Here is a 19,395-nt window from a genome sequence, read left to right as displayed (position 1 = left end):
TCTGTTCAGCAGTGCTCTTGCATCCAGTCCCTTTACAATCATACAACATCTCTAGTGTCTGTATTTGCATCTTTCCCCCGCCAGTGACTCTGGTCTCCCCTTTTCCTGGAAATACCCACCTGCCAACCAAGTACACCCAGCCACCTGTTCTCTTCTAAATAGTTTTTAGCTTTGAAGCTATGAGACAAGTCATAACAAAACTCAGCTTGAAGCCTCTTTTCAGCTAGTCAGACCAAGATCAGATGATTCTCTTCATTGAGGCCCTTAGCATTACAACCACAGTTGTATGTATACACAAACACAGACAAAGTCCCTTCTTCTAGGGAAGCATTTCCCAAAGTAGGCAAAACCACTCTGATTTGGGTACAATCGAAGAGGGTAAGTGGAATGCAGGACGCTTTCTGTTCTTTCTTTTGGAAAGGTAGGTTTCTGACTGGGTACTAAGCAATTTTATTTTCAGTGAAGTAAAATAGTTTTATTAGAGAAAGTTACTTAGAGAAATCTGAGGGGAGAATGTTCAAGAGCGAACATAGGCTTCTCCAGAGGGGTAAATTATTAAAGAAAGAGGGACAATAGGCCAAATAAGTTTAGGAACCTCTGTTCTGGAGGAAAAACATCTTGACATCATGCCTGATTTTCCTTTTTCTCTATTTCTTTCTTCACATTCAAAATGTCTAAGAGGGGCTGAAGAGATGTATAGTAAGCAAGGCACTCACCTCGCATGCTGTCAGCCCCGGTTTTCTCCCTTGCACCACATACGGTCCCTCAAGTACTGCCAGGAATGATCACTGAGCGCAGAGTGAGGAGTAAGCCCTGAGCACTGTCGGGTATGGCCCCCAAACAAAAAATGTTTAAGAATTTGCTTCTAAACATATCCCAATGCACCCCATGCCCCCACCTTATCTGGTATGCTAAAAACTCTTCTATAGCTGCTAGAATTCTGTGTACATGTGCCACAACCATAAGAATCTTTGTTGATTCTGTTCACTGCTGTTTTATAGGGAACTAGGACAGCGCTGGCAGATTGGGCACTGAGTGAATATTTATGGAAGAAAAGAACTGAAGGAACAAATCAGTCAGTCTCATACCAGCATTTAGGAGGTTGGTTTCATATTAAAGAGAAACCACATTAAGAAAGCAAAAGATTACTCAAGGCAGTTTTTTTCTTATATAATTTTAAGTTATGTTACTGCTTAGCCAAACCTGACTTATAAATTAGCACTTTAATTCCATAAATATTGTTGTTTACTTATAACAAGTAAAATTAGTTTTGAAATGTTGCCACTAGTGAAGGTTAGTGAAGGTTTTTCCCTCCCAGTGACCGTATGTTTAAAATTATAAAGTAGGGATGATATTGCAGTTCTCTGGAATGTCTTTTCTAAGATCACATCCCACAGAAGTCACAGAACCCTAAAAAGCTCAATCTGGTCTTCTCTACTCTTTCATCAAGAACTTTTAAAAATTCTAATAGTGCATCTGCAAGAGGTATATAAGAAGATTAGGGAAACTTATTTATCACTTTGTTTTTTCCCTTAATATTTGTCTTGCTAACAAGAAAGAGTTGAACTTACTTTTTCAAAAATTCATTATTGCTGACGGTTTTTGTTTGGTTGGTTGGTTTTGAGTTTTCGGAGTTCTTTTGGGCCACACCTGGCAATGTTCAGAGATTACTCCTGGCTCTACACTCAGGAATTACTCCTGTTGGCGCTTTGGGGACCACATGGAGGTACCGGGGATCAAATCTGATTTAGGCACGTGCAAGGCAAACACCTTACCTGCTATACTGTTGCTCTGGCTCTTCATTATTTCTCTTCACTCTTATATGTGACCTTAGGTATTTTGATATTTCTTTTAGGTAGAGTTGCCATTTTGCACTATTATCAGAAACTAACTGTCATGTAGATATTTCAGGTGTTTTCAAATATATGTAGAACCCTCTTCAACCCCTGTCATTCCTGGTCATCAGCAATATTTTGCTCTTACTGGTTTCTTTGATACTTTTTTCATTGTCAGTGAAGACACGGTCACCTGCCTCCTCTTTGCACCCATACTTGCATTGGCCTTTGCATCTGGGCTGAGCTGAGAACATTTTCCCTCTTCCCTAAACCCATAATGCTAGACTTAGAGTAAAAACTGCAGTTCTAGTTTGAAAAAATAGGGCTTGTGGCTTTCAGGTCGAAGTTTCTATTTTCTGTTCTTGATTCTAGATTATTTATTCTGCCCCTCAACTCTGTAACCTGAACAGTATATGCAAATACTTTGCTCTAGCTATGCTGAAATTTTTAGGTCGTTAGGAGATCAGATTCCTTTTGAGTCTGGAAATGATTTAAAACAGCGAAGACTTAAACTGTTTACATATTTGTATTAATTTTTAGCCAATTCAAGTTAAGATTTATAGTAAAATAACAGTTATACTCGGTCATTGGTAATAGGACACAGGCAGACCTTCAGAGACACTGGTGATGAATTGGAAGAGATGGATTCTGAGTTCATACATGGAAACTTCTCTTCAGTTGCAAGAATATGTAGTAAAGAATGTCATTCTGTTTAACCTGGCATTTCCCACGTTAATTTGAGTATAGAAACCCTTTTTCATATAAAGGAATGTTGTAACATGCTTTTGGAAATGCCAGTGGAAAGAAAGTAGACACTTCATTTCTAGTCCTGGTTCAGGCATTAATATAGTCTATTCATTCAGCTAACATCTGTGAAATAACTACTTTGTGGCATCCACTATTAGAGATGCTGGCGATATATTCAAGGAACAATCCAGACTAATGCCTCTGCTTCCAAGACATATGATCTAGTCAGAGGAGAAAGGCAATAAGCTCAATCTGTAAGTAGGCTAGCTCAGACGTATCAGACAGACATGGAACAGGACTAGGGGTTTCTGACCGAGTTGCAGTTTGAATTGGGCTCTAGCCCTGTAGCCCTGAGCAAGACACAGAATCTCTCTCTAGTCTGAAAAATGAGGAAATTGAGTGGAAAGATGTTAGAGGCCTTGCCACAAGTGTTAAGAAGTAAGTGTTCTGTCAAATGGTGATTCTACTGGGATATAAGCATCTCATTGAGCTTGGCAGGAATTGTGGATAAGGGGGCTAGAAAAATAGTACAGCAGATAGCATGCTTGCCTTGCATGCAGCCAGTCTGGGTTCAGTTACTGGCATCCTATATGATCCCCTGAGCACCATCAGGAATAATTTCTGAGTGCAGAGCCAGGATTAAACTCTTGAGCACTGCTGGGTGGGGCCCCCCAATTTTTTTTAAGTAAATTAAATGAGTGGATAATGCTCTAAAACATACATTTAAATCAGCTGTAATGCCTAAAAAAGAACAAAACACTTCTTTTCAGTGAACAACACATGCGCAAAATTCTTCTTGGCCCTGTATTTCTTTCATCTAGTATCCTTGGTCCAGTTTGAGACTCAGACATTTCTGCCACAGAGGCACAAGAGTTCCTAAGCAGATGCTGGCCTGCCTGTTTGAGAAAGCTGCAGCCCAGAACACTTCTGCCCTACATCCTTGTGTAAATAGAGGGCTGTGACTTGATGTTGAGATGACCTTTCCGACGGTATTCCACATGCCCAAGCTTGTATCGGAGAGTAATTAGAAGCTTTGACTTACACATCTTGCTATACAGTATTTATGTTAATTATAAATGTCTGAAAGTTTCTGAAACTTTTTCTCCAGAGCTTTTTCTCGAAGACAGACTGGAGGTTGGGGAGGAGGGTTGTGGATTGTGGTGCTTAAGCCTTTGATTTAAGGTCTCTCGGTTTTGGAATGAAAATGAAAATCTACATTGCCAGTTGCCCAGAACATGGTGGTAGAGTTTATAGTCTTTGTCTTAAATAAGAAACTATTTTGAATCATAGTCTCTTAATAGTTTAAAAATAATAGCTCGTTCCTGAGATGTTAGCTCAATTGTTCTTGTAGACCAGGGGTTCCTAAATAAACAGATATTCCCTAATAGGAATAACCCCATAAGAAAAGCTTGAAAGAGAGGCTGGAGAGCGATAGTTCAGTGGGTAGGGCACTTGCTTTGCACATGTCTGACCCGAGTTCTATCCCTGGTACCCCATATGGTCCCCTGACTCCTACCAGGAGTGGTCTCTGAGTGTGGAGCCAGGAATAAGTTCTGAACATCCCCAGATGTGGCCCAACACCAAAAAAGAAAAAGGAAGAGCTTGAACATCCCATTAAGCTTGGGGCGTTTCTATCACATAAAGGTATGCGTATTCAAACTTGTTTCTAAATAAGGTCACAGAATTTCTTTTCCATGGTGGGAAACCCAGAGCCAGAAGCTGCCTGAGGGCCACTGACACTGTTTCATTTTCACCTCCCTAGTGCGTTCCAGAGAAGCAAAAGCCAGCTGAAGAAAATGCTTAACAGTTCTGGAAACAAGGACAGACATCGATTTCACTCTCTAGACAAATTGACTCGGCTCTGTGTCAGAGAGTGGAGACTACCTGCCAATGTCTCAGAAACCCTAGCTCTGAGATGGCTTTCGATTAGACGGGCCGTGCTCTTTGCCTGTTCCCAGGGGCTCAGAGCCTGTCTGGGGTCCCACTAGACACACTGCTGTACTTTGTTCATCCATTTCCTTCATAAGAATTTATTTTGATATCAATTAAAAATAAAATGATAGGTACCATCTTCAGAAAATTAGATACACTAAACCTTAAATTTCAAAGATACACAAGTTGCTTGATGACATCTTGTCCTCGGACCTTTTATAAGAAGAGCCTGAGATGAGACTTTTAAAAAATATCTTTAAGATTTCACCACCGCCATCCGTGTGTGTGTGTGTGTGTGTGTGTGTGTGTGTGTGTGTGTGTGTGTGTGTGTGTGTGTGTTTTGGCTTTGAGGCCACAACCAGTGTTGGGTACCACTCATGATTTAGGGTTGCTCCCTGAGGTGCTAGGGATCTAACTCCAATCCTTTGAGCCATTTCCCCAAACCTAAATGCCCTTAAATTGCTAACTGGAATAGGTACCCCCTCAAAGTATTACAATAACTCCTACTAAATCTGATTGTGTATTTGCTAGCTTTATGATGTCTAGAAGAAATTGTCAAAATTAATTTGCAGTTCTCTGTCTGGCCAAATATACTTTAAATGTAGCCTCTGTATGCCTACTTGCTCTCAGTGTCTTCTGATTGGTATGTATAAACCTGGAATGGGTAGTTTTAAGTGACTTCATTCAACTACAATGGGACTTCTCTTACATTAAAGATGTTCCTTTCCCCTCTACGTCTTTAATTTTCAGAAGTCAATGAGATTATAATTCTCATACTTGTCTTAAGGGACAGACCTTCTTCTGATCCATAGTTTCCCAGCCACTTGAAGTTGTATCTGACCTTCAGCTGATGCCAGGAGTACCCTTCCAAACTAAGTGTCCCCCTGGGGTGCAGTATTGCCTTTTACTGAGAACTGCTGTTGTAATCATGTATAACATGTGCTTCCAGACACATCAGCAGGTACAGACCATGGGCTGTGTGTAGTTTTTGTAATTCTTTCTATGTAATTTGGTCTCATCCTCTTCTGTTTAAGATCATGCTTTTTAATGGCAGTTGCTTTGGGGAATAATTTAGTCACCTAAATTCTCTAAAGCTGTACCAAAGAGGGCCTGGATATAAATTAACTTTCACCTGAAATGTAGATCCCAGCATTTCTCACTTGACCATTCCATGCAGGTTTACAATCTGAGATATTTCTCTCATTTTCCCCCACTCTAGCTTGTCAAGATACCCAAAAATGATCCCTCCAATGAAGTGCACACCTTTAATTTCTACTTGTCAAATGTGGGTAAAGACAACCCTCAAGGCAGCTTCGACTGTATCCAGCAAACATTCTCTAGGTAAGTACATCTCAAGCTATGCAGAAAGAGAATCGTTATTTAAGAGTATTTTAAACAATTAAATATGTAGTAGTCATTTGATAACTTTTTGTTGAATTGCCAAGCCTATGCATTTGAGAAATGCTGAGATCTACATTTCTAGCAATACTATAATTGCTAGAAATAATATTAGTCACTGTAGGGTACAACCACCCATTTTAAAGGTTTCTATCCCCAAGGAACTTTTAAGGTACAGATTTGCTACCTATGAAATATAATTCTTTTGGATTAAAAAGCAACTTAGAGACATTTTTTTAAAAAGTTTTTATGCACTGCATCCAAATAATATTTTTATAGTGTACTCAAGTTGAAGGAGGGGGAAAATTCATGTCTTATTGTATCCACCCGTCTCTGCTGTACCAGCTTTAAGATTGATTTTCCCCCTCCATGTTTTTTATTTTGTAGCAGAATCAAAACTGAAAATTAACCTCAGTCTAGTAGTCACTTCTGTATTTAGCCCCCCCAAAAAAGGTGGGGGAGAAAGGCAGGGAATAGGAGAAGCAAGACAAGAATGTACACTCTCCGTCTCCCCACACCCCACCACCACCCCAGTTTACTTTGGAGCCCTTATCTTTGTGAACAATATACTTATTGTTTGTCTTCTTTGCTGTGATGGTTTCTGATTCAAGAATGGCCCCACAAGTAAGGGTGTCTGCTCTGCCTTTGGATAAAGACAAGGCCTTGGAGCCCCCCACCCCCACCCCACCTGCCACACTGGCTCCCCTAGGAGGGAGATCACTGACCTGGACCTCAGACTCTGGAGTGCCCAGCGCCTGGCCATTCCTGTCTGCCATCTGCACTGAACTTGAAGCTATGCAGGAACTTGCCCAGTGCAAAGAGAGAAGAAAGGAGAATTGTTTCAAGGGAATATGGGAGGTAGAGATATGGCCCATCAGCACTTCATTGAAAAATTTCTGAATTTCTCCTATGTAAGGGGGCAGTGTAGCTTTGTTTCAGCCCAATCTGCCTTTCCCCCATGTGTTATGTCCATTTTGCTTTCTAAACACTGCTCACCCCACGCATAATTTTTGGTATCAATTGTAAATCATATTATAGATTATATAGACCTTTTCACAGTTTACCAGGCTAATCACTGACATCAGGTAGCTGCTTACATTTCAATAGAAGAAGTGAAATAAAATTTACAGTGTTGCTTCTTGGGGGCTGGAGCGATAGCACAGCGGGTAGGGCGTTTGCCTTGCACATAGTCGACCCGGGTTCGATTTCCAGCATCCTGTATGGTCCCTTGAGCACCGCCAGGAGTAATTCCTGAGTGCATGAGCCAGGAGTAACCCCTGTGCATTGCCGAGTGTGACCCAAAAAAAGAAAACAAAAAAAAATTTTAATTAAATTAAAAAAAAGATGTTTTGTCTCCGTGGTGATGCCTACTTGGTATCATCCAACTTGCTCTATATAATGTTCTTTTATAGGCATGAATTAAAAGTAGTTGTTTTATACACAAGCACACTCAAACTTTCGGTTTTCAACCTGGCAAGTAAACCATTTCATAATTGGTTCTTCCCTTTCTTATTTAAATTTTAATTTTTCCTGTGGATCTCATTTCTCCTATGATCTTAAAGTCCTCAAGAGCAAAAGTTTTCTTTTTTTTCTTTTTTCAATTCTTTTTAATTGACTCCCCCTGAGGTAGCAACACAAAGCTGTTTGTGATTGGGTTTCAGCCATAGAGTGTTCCAACACCCATCCCTCCACTAGTGTATATTTTCCAGCACCAATGTTCCCAGTTTCTTTACAATTCCCCCAGCCCCCCACCCAGCAAAAACTTTCTTAACAATTTCCCTTTCCTAGGGATAAGGTCCTTTTTTTCTCCAGAAGATAGTATCGGGTAAGACTTGCCTTACATGCAACTGACCTGGGTTCAATTCCCAGCACTACATTATAACCCTTGAACACTTCCTGGCATGACCCCTGAGGAGAGAACCAGGGGTAAGCCCTAAGCACAGCTGGGTGTGATCAAAAAAATAAAACAGAAACTAAAAGATGTCCTTTCTCTAGTCTCACAAAGCTGACAACTCAAAATGGATGCTCAATAAATAGCTGTTCAAAAAGTATTAAGGACTCTTCTTATCTTCTCTTTTAATCTCCTTGGGCCTTACTTCTCTGATAGGAATAATGGAAGAAGTTCCAAAGTCAAAATTACCTTTCAGAAATTCTATAATCTATCCACTCCTTGGAAATACATACTTTGGGGCATAAGACCCCACAGAGTAATGCACATTAAAGCATGGGTGACAGTGAACTAGAGTAGAGAAAGACTACAGGAATGTTTATATATGTATGTCAAAGTGTTCGAACTTTTTTTTAACCTGGGAGGTGGTGTGGTGGCATTAGGCCTCACATGACAGTGTTTAGTGGCAGGGATAGTTGGGGCTGTTCTGTGCAAAGCATGCCCTCCAGTCTATTGGGATCTGTCTTTGACCTAGTATTTGAACTCTCTATTTTTGGTGAAGAAACAAGGGCTGGCAGTGCTCAGGGCTTAACTTCACTGGCTCTGCACTCGGGGCTCACTCCTGGTGGGGTTTGCAGACCTATCCATATGGGGTGCGAGTGACTGAACCTGGGTCAGCCTCATGCAAGGCAAGCACCCAATTGACTGTATTATTTCTCCAGCCCATCAGGTAACTCCATTGTAGGAGGATTCTAGGCAACCTTTTAGGTCTGAGCTCTATTTTATTTTTCAGATAAAGGTTTGTTTCTTGGCTTTACCAAGCAAAGGCTGTTAATGTCTTAGTAATTGAAACTAGGTTCAGTTTATTTTCACTCTGAATTATTTGATAAATAATTCAGGGTGGCAGGGGGAGTTCTAAAATGGAGACTTACAGCCACCTGGTCTCAGCTCCGCTGTCTGTCTTCCTTCTTTCATGCTTCTCCACCCAGCTTTTGCCAAATATTGAAACTTCATTCTCCTTTCATTTTTTCCCCCAGCATACACACTCCTGTCTGTCTCATTCAATGTGAAAATTAAAAGCAGCCACCTTTGCATTCACTTCTAGACCCCAAATCTGTCTTCATTATGAATGATTGACTTCACTGAAACTTCTCCCCAAAAGGGTACTTGACCTTCTCCTATTTTAGTATATGTGCTGCCAAAGCAAGCATGTGACCTTCATCTTTCCCCGGAATCTAGTGGGGTTTTAACTCCTTATTGTTATGGACTTGTCTGTATTTCGCACTCTTTTTTGCTTGGTTGGTTTTGAAGCCACACCTAACTACACTCAGGGATCACTCCTGTTAGTGCTCTGGGGATGATTTGTGGCGACAGGAATTGAACCCAGGTTAGCTGCATGCAAGACAAGCACCTCACCTGCTGTACTATCCAGCCCCAAGCATACATTCTTGAAGCATTCTCTTAGCATTCTTTCCAGCAGTTTCCATGACACATCTCTCTTCTGATTTCTATCTCTTTGCCTTTGTTGGTGTCTTTCCATTCTCCTGTGATCTTCCTTTTTGTCTATTGTTTCTTTTAAATCTTAGTCTTTTCCACAGTTGATTTCTTTGAGACATTTTCTCATTCCTTCAAAGTTGCAATGTCCAACATTAGACTTATTTTGTATTTTCCAGCCTGAATCCAGTGAACAGCAGCTCCACTTGCCTTGTAACCTGGTCTTGTCTCTAGTTTTTCCATTGCTCACCTCTTCACTGGCTCTAGAAATAGTGTACTGTTCTGTACTCCTGACTAATGTCTCCTGTGTGCGCTATTGTGTTCTCTCATCCTTCCTGTCCATTTTCATGCAAACTGAACTTTCTACAGTACAAATGAGGGCTTTTTCCCTTTTGTTCTCAGTTTTTTTAAATTCCTGGTATAAAGCCCCAAATTCTCTGACACACCCTGAGAGATGTTCCCACCCGGGCATTCTTCTTCCTTTCTCTGATTTTCCTTTTCAACTCTCTGGCCAAACTGAAAACCTTTTTTTTAATGCTCCTCCAAGAACACTTCCCACTACCAACACCCCACCCCCTTGTGTAGTCATCCTTCTAGACCAACCCAGGTATCACTGATTCAGGAAGACTTTGCCTCACGTACAGGACTAGGTAAAGTGGTTGAAGTGCCTTCCTAGGACTCCCCACCCCACCCTGCTCTCCAGTATTGGTCACACTCTCGGAATGTCTAGTGGGAGCTGGAGCAATAGTACAGCAGGTAAGGCATTTGCCTTGCACACGGCCAGTCTGGGTTCAATCCCTGGCATCCCATATGGTCTCCTGAGAACTTCCAGGAGTAAATCCTGAGTGCAGAGCCAGGAGTAACCCTGAGCATCTCTGGGTGAGACCCCCCAAAAGAGGGGGGGAAAATGTTCTATTCACTCATCCTTGTGTCCTTTTACCATTAGATAGTTTGCTTATACAAAGGGGAACCATCTTGGTCACAGTCCTTGGCAAACCCTGTATCTATGTAACTCACACATTGTTTACCAGGCAAACCCTGCCTAAATAATTATGAAGTGAAAGAAAAGACTATTTTAATAGCATTTTTGAGACAAAATTTAATGTTTTGCTATATATCTAGAAAAAGTTGCTTTAGAGAAGTAAAGTTATTTAGAGAGACTTTCTAAATAAAATAATTTTAAAATTATTGTTTTAATAGTTTCTAAATAACACAAGGGAAGAAAGAGACAGAGACAGAGAGACCTAGAGAGAGACATTCAAGAGAGAGTGTGGGCTTCTCCAAAGGGAAAAAAGAAAAGGCCAAGAGTACACATCTTAGGTAGAGATGTGAGCTAGTCTCCAGGGTGAAGAATGTGCTGCATTTAGAAATCTATTTACATAGATTACATAGAAATTTCACCAGATGGTAAATTATAAATCTATAATTTTTTCAAATATTTAGACTGCTAACAAAATATTTTTTAATGCCTAGCAATTCTTTTGCTGTAAAATTAACATCTTATTAAAAATCAAATCAGGGCTGGAGGGATAGTACTGTTGGTGGTGTACTTGCCTTGCAACATGGCCCATCTGGGTTCAGTCCCTGTCACCACATGTGGTCCCCCAAGACACTGCCAGGAGTGATCTCTGAGCAGAGTCAGGAATTAGCCCCGACCATTGCCAGGTATGTTCGAAAAGCAAAATAAATCAAAAAAAAGAAAAAGGAAAGTACAGTTTGTTATGATGAGTCTTTTTATCTACTCAGTTCTAAACTCACCTTGTCATTGTTCCACTGAAAATTCTTTACATTCTTCATATCAGTGGTAGACAATTCTTAAACGTAGCGGCTATCAAACAAAAGTAGAACTTAAGGGGCCGGAGCGATAGCACAGCGGGTAGGGCGTTTGCCTTGCAAGCGGCCGACCCGGGTTCGATCCCCGGCATCCCATATGGTCCCCCAAGCACTGCCAGGAGTGATTCCTGAGTGCAAAAGCCAGGAGTAACCCCTGAGCATCGCTGGGTGTGACCCAAAAAGAAAAAAAAAAAAAAAGTAGAACTTAAAGTGCTTGTCATGACTCTGATTTTCATTCCATAAATGGATTTTTATTCAGAATATCATGGATCAAAGTCCTTAAGAGCTCATTTTATGTATCTACTCAAGAAATACTCTGAAATGAAGAGGGACTTTGGCAGTTGCTTGATCTAAGATGAGCAGTATATGGTTTATTTGGGGATTTCAGAGTGACTAAGGCTGCTGAGGTCAAGATTTACCAATTTTGCCTTTACTATGCAAACCAAGGGCCATCTCTAATCAAACAACCACTGTCTTACTTGCCAGCTCTGGAGCATCTCAGCTTAATTGCCTGGGATTTATACAAGATAAAATTACAGTGTGTGCAACAAATGACTCATATCAGGTGACACGAGAAAGAATGACCCAGGCAGAAGAAGAATCCCGCAACCGAAGCGCAAAAGTTATCAAACATGGTGGACCGTATGTAGGTTGGTATAGATTTATTTTTTTCTTCTTGCTGATTAGAATAATCGAAGGTCATTATAAGTAAATGTCAGTAATGTTAACTCTTTGTAAAGATAGAAATTAATTTTCATAAAATTTTGGTTTATGAATAAATAACATAGCTTTAAGGAACAAATGACATGGCCAAAAGTCCTTTGTTCTCATTTTTTTTTAATTTCTGTTTGTTTGCGTTTTGTTCTTTTTCTGGGCCAAGGATTGAAGCAGAGTCTTCCGCACAAGGTGAGTGCTTTCCACTGAGCTGCGCCCGCAGCCTGTTCTTATACTGCTGGCCAGCTGAATAGATTGAAAGTTTCTTTCTTTCATAAATCCTGAATTTTCTGTTGGCCCTTTATTGCTACTTCACAATGCTAGAATCTGGTCTAGTAACTTTATTACGAGGGATTATAAAAGAGACTGTTGTATTTCCTTTGGCGTGGGCTGTTGTCACTTCAATGATGCGGTATAGGTTTGGTTTTGCACTTTTATTTGGGCAATTTTTATAGCCAAACATATGAATAGAATTTTCAAGTTGATAAACTCATTGTCACAGGCTTTATTACGTTTTCAGAGGATCTCTATAAATAAGGATTTTTTTTCTATAAAAGTATTAAAATGTGCTACTAGCAAAGCAATAGGGTAATATCTCTTTTATACCTCAACTGTAATGTGGTTTGTAGACATTTTTCCTGAGCCCCATATTTACCATCAGCCCCTTCAAATATACAAACAAATCAGACTGAATGGGGAAATAACACTTGCATTGACCTTAATTTCTTTGTTTGGGTTTTGGTCTGAGGCCACACCAGGTGCCGGTGTTCAGGTTTTACACCTGGGTTGGTACTCCTGAGTGCTCTGGGGACTCGTGTGTGGTGGCAGGGATCTATTCTGGGCCTCCTACATACAAAGCATCGCTGAACAGTGTCTAGGGGACCCAGTTCTAGCAGTTTTAAAGAGTTGATTCACATTAACTGTTAACCAAGGTAGGAAGAATCAGAAAGACTTTCAGAAAAATAAAAATATTTTGCTTCTTAGAATGCAAAGTGTTCTTAGGTGATACTGAAATGCATAAAATTTAAAAATAGTAAATTTTATCTCAGTAAAATGAAATTTTTTTTCTGCTCTAGACCCTGATAGGAGAATGGAATAATTGTCTGAAGGTTTGACTAAAAATACTTCCAAACTACATATCCAATGGCTATATAAAGAACCACCAAACTACAATAGTAAAAAATAAACAATCCAATTTAACAATATGAGAAGTATGTAAAGAAATTGAGTCTTGAACAGATTGTTCAATATTTCAGTGAGTGTTGGTGATTACAAAGTAAGGTTTAAAAATCCATTGAGTTACTTGCAAGCTAAGTGGCAAATAACTTAATTTCTATAAATCCATTTTATTATTTGTAAAACAGATACAAGTAGTTTCTATTTTCCTATCAGGTTTAACCAAAAGAACATATGCAACCCTACAAAATAAAAGTAATTCTGGTTAAAGAAAAAAAAGAGAGAGAGAATAGAATTAGAAAGAATGAGGACGAGTTCTTTGAGGCGCTGGAGAAGTTTAATAACACGAATCTCTGGGTGGTAAATAATGAAAGGATATTTGAAATGCTCACCAAGAAATGATCTAAAAAAAAAAAAAAGTCTCCTGATGCACCACATCCCTAATCAACATCTTTCCATGGTGTGGTCTAATCCTACTCCTGTTTTCCCATTGCTGACCCAGCTGCAAATTCAGCTCTCAGAAGCTCTGCTAGTGCTGCTAATAAGTATTTCTTTGGAACAAAGCCAGTGCCCCTGGGACTTGGTGCTTAGCTTAGATACATTTAGTTTGGTTTAACAACAATTCATGGCTTCCCTGGGTATCTGTACCCCTGGGGCCTGCTTCCCTGCCCAGTAAATTCCCAGCAATAAGATTTTCACCTCCCCTTTCCTGCAGAGTGAGGTAACGACTTTTCAGCCTTCCTTTTTTTCTCACTTCTCTTCAAAACTTCTGCACTTGAAAGCTTAATCTTACTGTTTTTAAGATGCACACTTACATGTATAAATTTCGCATTCCCTGTTACGAAATATCTTTTTTACTCTTTCCAAAACCACCCGTTTATTTATAAACAGCTAGACAACTTGGTGTGTCTGAAGGAATTAGAAGACTAAGGCCATTCACATGGGGTTTTTCTTCCCAATCTGACTAGCTGAAAACCTTTAACTTGATCTGTTCCAGAGTTTCCAAATCCGCAGTTCCTGTACTTTTCCATGAATGTTCCTTGGGCAGCCCCTATGCTCATGTGCTGTTCTCTGTCTTGGTCAAGTACAATTCATGTGCAGAATTACAAAACAGACTATTCAGTGCCCACAGCCCCACTGTCCAGCCACTCCCTGGTCTTACTAGGGAAGTTTAAAACTTACAGAGTTTTGGGACTGGAGAAATAGGGCACTTGCTTTGCACATGGCCAACCCAGGTTCGACCCCCAGCATCCCCAAGCACCTCCAGGAATGATCCCTGAGTGCAGGGTTAGGAGTAACCCCTAAGCACTGACAGCTGTGGCACCCAAACAAAAAATAAATACATTTTTTAAATAAAGTTTACAGGGGGCTGGAGCAATAGCACAGCAGGTAGGATGTTTGCCTTGCACGCAGCCGACCCGGGTTCGATTTCCAGCATCCCATATGGTCCCCTGAGCACACCAGGAGTAATTCCTGAGTGCAGAGCCAGAAGTAGCCCCTGTGCATCGCCAGGTGTGACCCAAAAAGCAAAAAAAGAAAGAAAAAGAAAGTTTACAGAGTTTCTCACTGATTTGACAGGAATACACTTAGTATGAAGTGACCTCATAGAATTTGAGGTAATCGAAGCTGGAGTAGAATTTCATCTCTGCTGTTCCAAGTAGAGCTGGTTTCCCATCTGCCCTTAGCTGTGCCTGGCCGCTGAGCCACACAGTCCAAAAGCTGTTATGAACCGCCTCTGCCTTCCAACTCCTTTTACTTCTTTTTTTTTTTTCTTTTTGGTTCATACCCGGCGATGCACAGGGGTTACTCCTGGCTTTGCACTCAGGAATTACTCCTGGCAGTGCTCAGGGGACCATATGGGATGCTGGAAGTCGAACCCGGGTCGGCCTCGTGCAAGGCAAACGCCCTACCCGCTGTGCTATCGCTCCAGCCCCTCCTTTTACTTCTCTTAATGGTACCTGTATCTACTATCCCTAGGATAATTTTTGTTGCTCTCATCTTTTTCTTCAGTTCTTCACCTTAGAATTCAAACCTAAACATTTGGGCATATCACCCTTTGTTCCTTTGTTTGTTTGTTTGTTTGTTTGGATTTGGGTCACTTCCAGCCTGCTTAGGGCTTACTCCTGCTTCTGTGCTTAGGGTTTACTCCTGACAGTGCTCAGTGTACCACAGGGGATGCTGGGGTCAAACCTAGATCAGCCATGTGCAGGGCAAATGCCCTATCCACTGCACACTCTCTGGCCCCAGACAAACCACTCTTTTCAAATATCCTATCAGACCAAAATGAATCACAAAAGACCAATACTCCAGGTGGCTCTTCTGTTGTTCAGTCGTTTTACTGTTACTTGCCATGGCCCCTTTGAATCTTTGTCCTTTGAATCTTATCCATTTCCAGTCTACTCCCTTGCTTCTTCCAGGTAGCTCAGCATGCATATTTCTGCTTTTTTCAGCTTATCAAAACTATCTGGTTCAGGGAGATTGGAGCGATAGTACAGCGGGGAGGGTGTTAACCTTGCACGCGGTTGACCCAGGTTCAATCCCCGGCATCACATGGTTCCCCAAGCACCGCCAGGAGTAACCTCTAAGCATTGCTGGGTGTGACCCAAAAAAGGGGAAAAAAAGAAAAAGAAAAAAACTATCTGGTTCTTTCGGTCAATTCTTTATATGCTCATCAGTCACCTTTCAAAACCCAGCACTTACTGTTTGGATGCACAAGGCTGTCTCACTAGTAGACACTCTTCTAAATTGTGCCTTCACCCTTTGGAGTAGGCCCTGATTACTGCTCCGTTTCACATGATGGGTTTGTTGGTATCAACAAATAGTGAATGGCATGTTGAGCCTCATTTGAAAAAACTTGTCCTTTTGTTAAGGCAATAGAAGACGCCTCTTGAATTTATAATAGATCAAAATGGTACCAAAAGCTCAGCTGTGCTGGCTTAGAAGTACCTGTCGAACAGGGTTCCATTCAGCAGCGTCAGCCTCAGCAGAGGACAGCTGAGACGAATGCTGGCAGTGGCCTGATGCCAGGCCAGGCCTCCGACAGCTGAATCAGGGCACAGCCCGGCAGAGGGGCTGAAGAAAGCTCCCAGAGGCCACCTGGCCTCAGCTCCCCGGACAATGCCTGCTTCTCCCCAACTGTGGACTGAAAGAAACAAAAGCAGCTTTGCCTCCAAGGCTGCAGGAAAGGGTTTTACCTAGAAAATCTTGCCTCAGCAGCATTTCCATGGCATTTATTTCGGGGGCAAACTCTGTTACAACCCTTTCCTTTTGTTAGAGAAAACTACTAAATGAATTCATTGATATCTTAAAATTTCTCAGATCCTACCTGAATTTTGGATTTTTATTTGAATTACATTTTTTTTTCTTTAAAAAAATATTTTTATTGGGGCCGGAGCGATAGCACAGCGGGGAAGGCGTTTGCCTTGCATGCGGGCTGACCTGGCATCCCTTACGGGACCCTGAGCACCGCCAGGAGTAATTCCTAAGTGCAGAGCCAAGAGGAACCCCTGAGCATCGCTGGGTATGGCCGCAAAAGAAAAAAAAATTTTTTTATTACTGACTTTATTTTTAATTTTTAATTTAATTTTTAAATTTTTTTTAAAGAACCTTGATTTACAAAGTTATTCATAGTTGGATTTTAGACCTACTGTGTTCCCATTTCAATCCCACACCACCAGTGTCTTGTTCCCTCCCAGCCACCCAAATTACATATTTTTATTCAGGTTAGATGGTCTTAGGTATATTAAGTGACCAGTATAATTTTAGGGTTTATTGTCTGCTTTTCGAGTCCCTGCACCATCCATCTCATTCTTGATGGGTCAGTTTGGGTCGGAGTGACCTTGAATGCATGGTTTAACATATGTGTGACTTCATTTCTTTCTCCATTGAAATAAAGGGGCATTTTTAAGAGCTGATATTCCGGATCCTCAGCAGTTGGGAAGCACGTGTGTGCTGGTAATAAAGTCTTAGGAAATGTGCCCCCCCACCACCTCAACCCCAGGGGTAGAGATGGGTTTCACTGCCGTGGGTCATGTATCTCCTCACGCGGTCACAGCGGCCCCAAGGCCCTGCCTGTGTTTTGAAGACTTGGGTGAGTGTTCCCAGGGCTTGGGGCAGGTTCCACAAGGCAGAAAAACAAATGCAGAAGACTCTGGAGTCCTTTCTGTCTCTTTCTTCCCCACCTTTCTCCCCCACCGCCCTTTCACGTTCCTTTCACACCATCCCTTCCAACTGTTCACCCAGCGCCTTGGACAGAGGGGCAGACGCCTTGCACCAGCTCACAGTGGGAACGCTAGACCTGGGCTCCTTGTTATGAAGCGATTCAGGTATAGTCCCAGAATACCCAGCCCTGTCAGATCTGCTGCTGCTGTTTATATAAGGAGTCCAGGGAATTGATTAGCCGTTGGGTCTGGGAAGAGAATTAGGTGCTCCCATAGGTTTTATTAAAAAGGCTTTTCTGAGGCAAATGTGAAAGGGGGAGGGTGGTAAAAAGGCCTTTCTTCTGCCCTCTTTGAACCAGCTATTTTTCTGCTTTGCTTCTTTTTCCTCCGTGTTTTTCTTTCGCCTCTCAGGCCTGTCGCTGCTGGCAGTGCGGTGTTTTCTTCACCTGTGGTCTGTCTGACCCGAAGCCAGGGGAGGCAGCAGGCAAGTGACCTCTGAGTATAACTCAAGTCACACAGTGTACCAAGATGACTCTCAGCATTGGAAAGAAATGAGTTGCCCCATGACTAACTCTTTGAAAGAAAAACACAGGTGAAGGTGAAGTGTGCGTGTTGGTGGTAGGGGAGGCGCGTAGCGTGGTGACACGCAGCAGTCTCAGGCCTGGATGCGGGTCCCACCCATCACGGCCGCCTCTCCTCAAGCAGGGAGAGCCCCAAGAAGCGCCTGCCTTCTAGCTACTTGGGGGAAGGGTGACGGAAGCCTAGGAGACTGGCCCTCCCTCAAGACCAGGGCTGAGACTGAGGCAGAAGTGTCTCAGCACAAGTGTCTTCTGAAACATGGGCTGCACTGCCCCTTCTGTCTGGAGTTTTTCTGTGCCGACCTCAAGTCATTCTAAATGGCCATTTGCGGTGTGTAGGAGCTTAAAAAAGACATTTCCTGCCCACCCGCTCCCCGGAGGGATGAGAGGGAAGAACTCCGCTTGCGAGAAACAGAAATGAAACAAGTTTCAAGAGAGCAGAAATATGGAATTTATAGCACTTTGCCAAATGGTGTGACTTTGGCCCTATTGTTTTGTTCACAGATTCCTATCAAGAGTCTAGAAACTGGCGGTATTTGTTAACACTATTCCACTTCTGAAGCAATGGTTTGGCAAGGTCGCATTGGCCGTGGCAGAAATGTCGCTGTGTGTTTAAGGCAGCTCGCTGGGCCATGTGGAAAAATATATGTTGATCCTGGCCCTTCTGCTGCCTGCTGGCTTTCTTGGCCTTCTCTTTTCTTGCTGTTCCGCACTGTGACACTTTGCTGGTCACTTCACTTTGCCAGCCAGCACTCACTGACTCAAAGTAGCCTTGCCCTGCTCACATGGAACCTCAAGTCTAGCCTGAAGCCTGGGCATACATTAGAAAACCTTTATTTAAAATGACGGTAACAAACCTCCAACAAAGACGTCCAAAGAAGAAAGCATGGCTGTTGGTCATAGAAACATTCACATACTCAGGGAGCACTCTGCATTCAAGCTCGTCCCCTCAACTGTAGGCCTCCACTTTCCTGTGCCCGCCTCATCAGGTTCGCCCAGTTTCACCTGAGAGATACCCTGTGCCCAGCTCTGAGCGCAAGTGCTGCTCTCCCATGTAATTGTTCCAGAATAAATAGTCATGCCCTGCCCATCTGGTACAGCCAAGCTATCTCTAAATGGAGAAAACTACCGAAAGCTATCTGTAACTAACTCTAAATCCTCCATCTGTCTCTAAACCTCTAATTGCCCCTTGATCTAATCGCACTTCTTATCATCAGGCAATGTCTCTTTAATGTTAAGTTCCTTTGTTGTGCAATATTTTGATCTGATATTTGCCATGGGTTACGTGCAGAGTGTCTCGAAGTTCAGGAGCCAATGAAATCATTCGTCTCTTCACCTCTGCACCGGGCATTATGGTGTCAGACAAACAACCCAGTTGGCCTGGCTGCAGGAGCCCCTGAACAGACAAAACACCCATTTAATAAAACCCCTGCACCTTTTAGGTTATTTACCTCAATACCTAACGCTGTTCAGACTTACCCAAGTCTCCTTGGCAACTGATTTTGTTCTGAAACCGTTTGCCTCACACAGTATCCCATCTTTTCTTTCCCCTCATTAACTAGAAAGTAAGATTTGGGGGTCTTTGACTATATTAAATGAACTGTAAGGTTCTACCCCAGAAATAAGAAAAATCCATTTGG

The 19,395-nt window shown here is 42.0% G+C and overlaps 1 protein-coding gene across 1 annotated transcript in view; it reads left to right on the top strand.

Moving 5' to 3' along the window:
- ELL2 (elongation factor for RNA polymerase II 2) overlaps nt 1-19,395 on the top strand; it is an 86,372-nt gene that overhangs the window by 41,848 nt on the left and 25,129 nt on the right. The window contains exons 3-4 of the mRNA XM_055137309.1: nt 5,734-5,855; nt 11,614-11,777. Of these exons, the coding sequence (XP_054993284.1) occupies nt 5,734-5,855; nt 11,614-11,777 (286 nt within the window). The remainder of the gene's footprint in view (nt 1-5,733; nt 5,856-11,613; nt 11,778-19,395) is intronic.

Source organism: Sorex araneus, chromosome 1 (genome assembly GCF_027595985.1).
Source record: "Sorex araneus isolate mSorAra2 chromosome 1, mSorAra2.pri, whole genome shotgun sequence".
In the NCBI taxonomy this organism is placed as follows: Eukaryota; Metazoa; Chordata; class Mammalia; order Eulipotyphla; family Soricidae; genus Sorex; species Sorex araneus.
The sequence above is the reverse complement of the archived record's forward strand: the minus strand, read 5'-3'. Positions and strand labels throughout refer to the sequence as shown.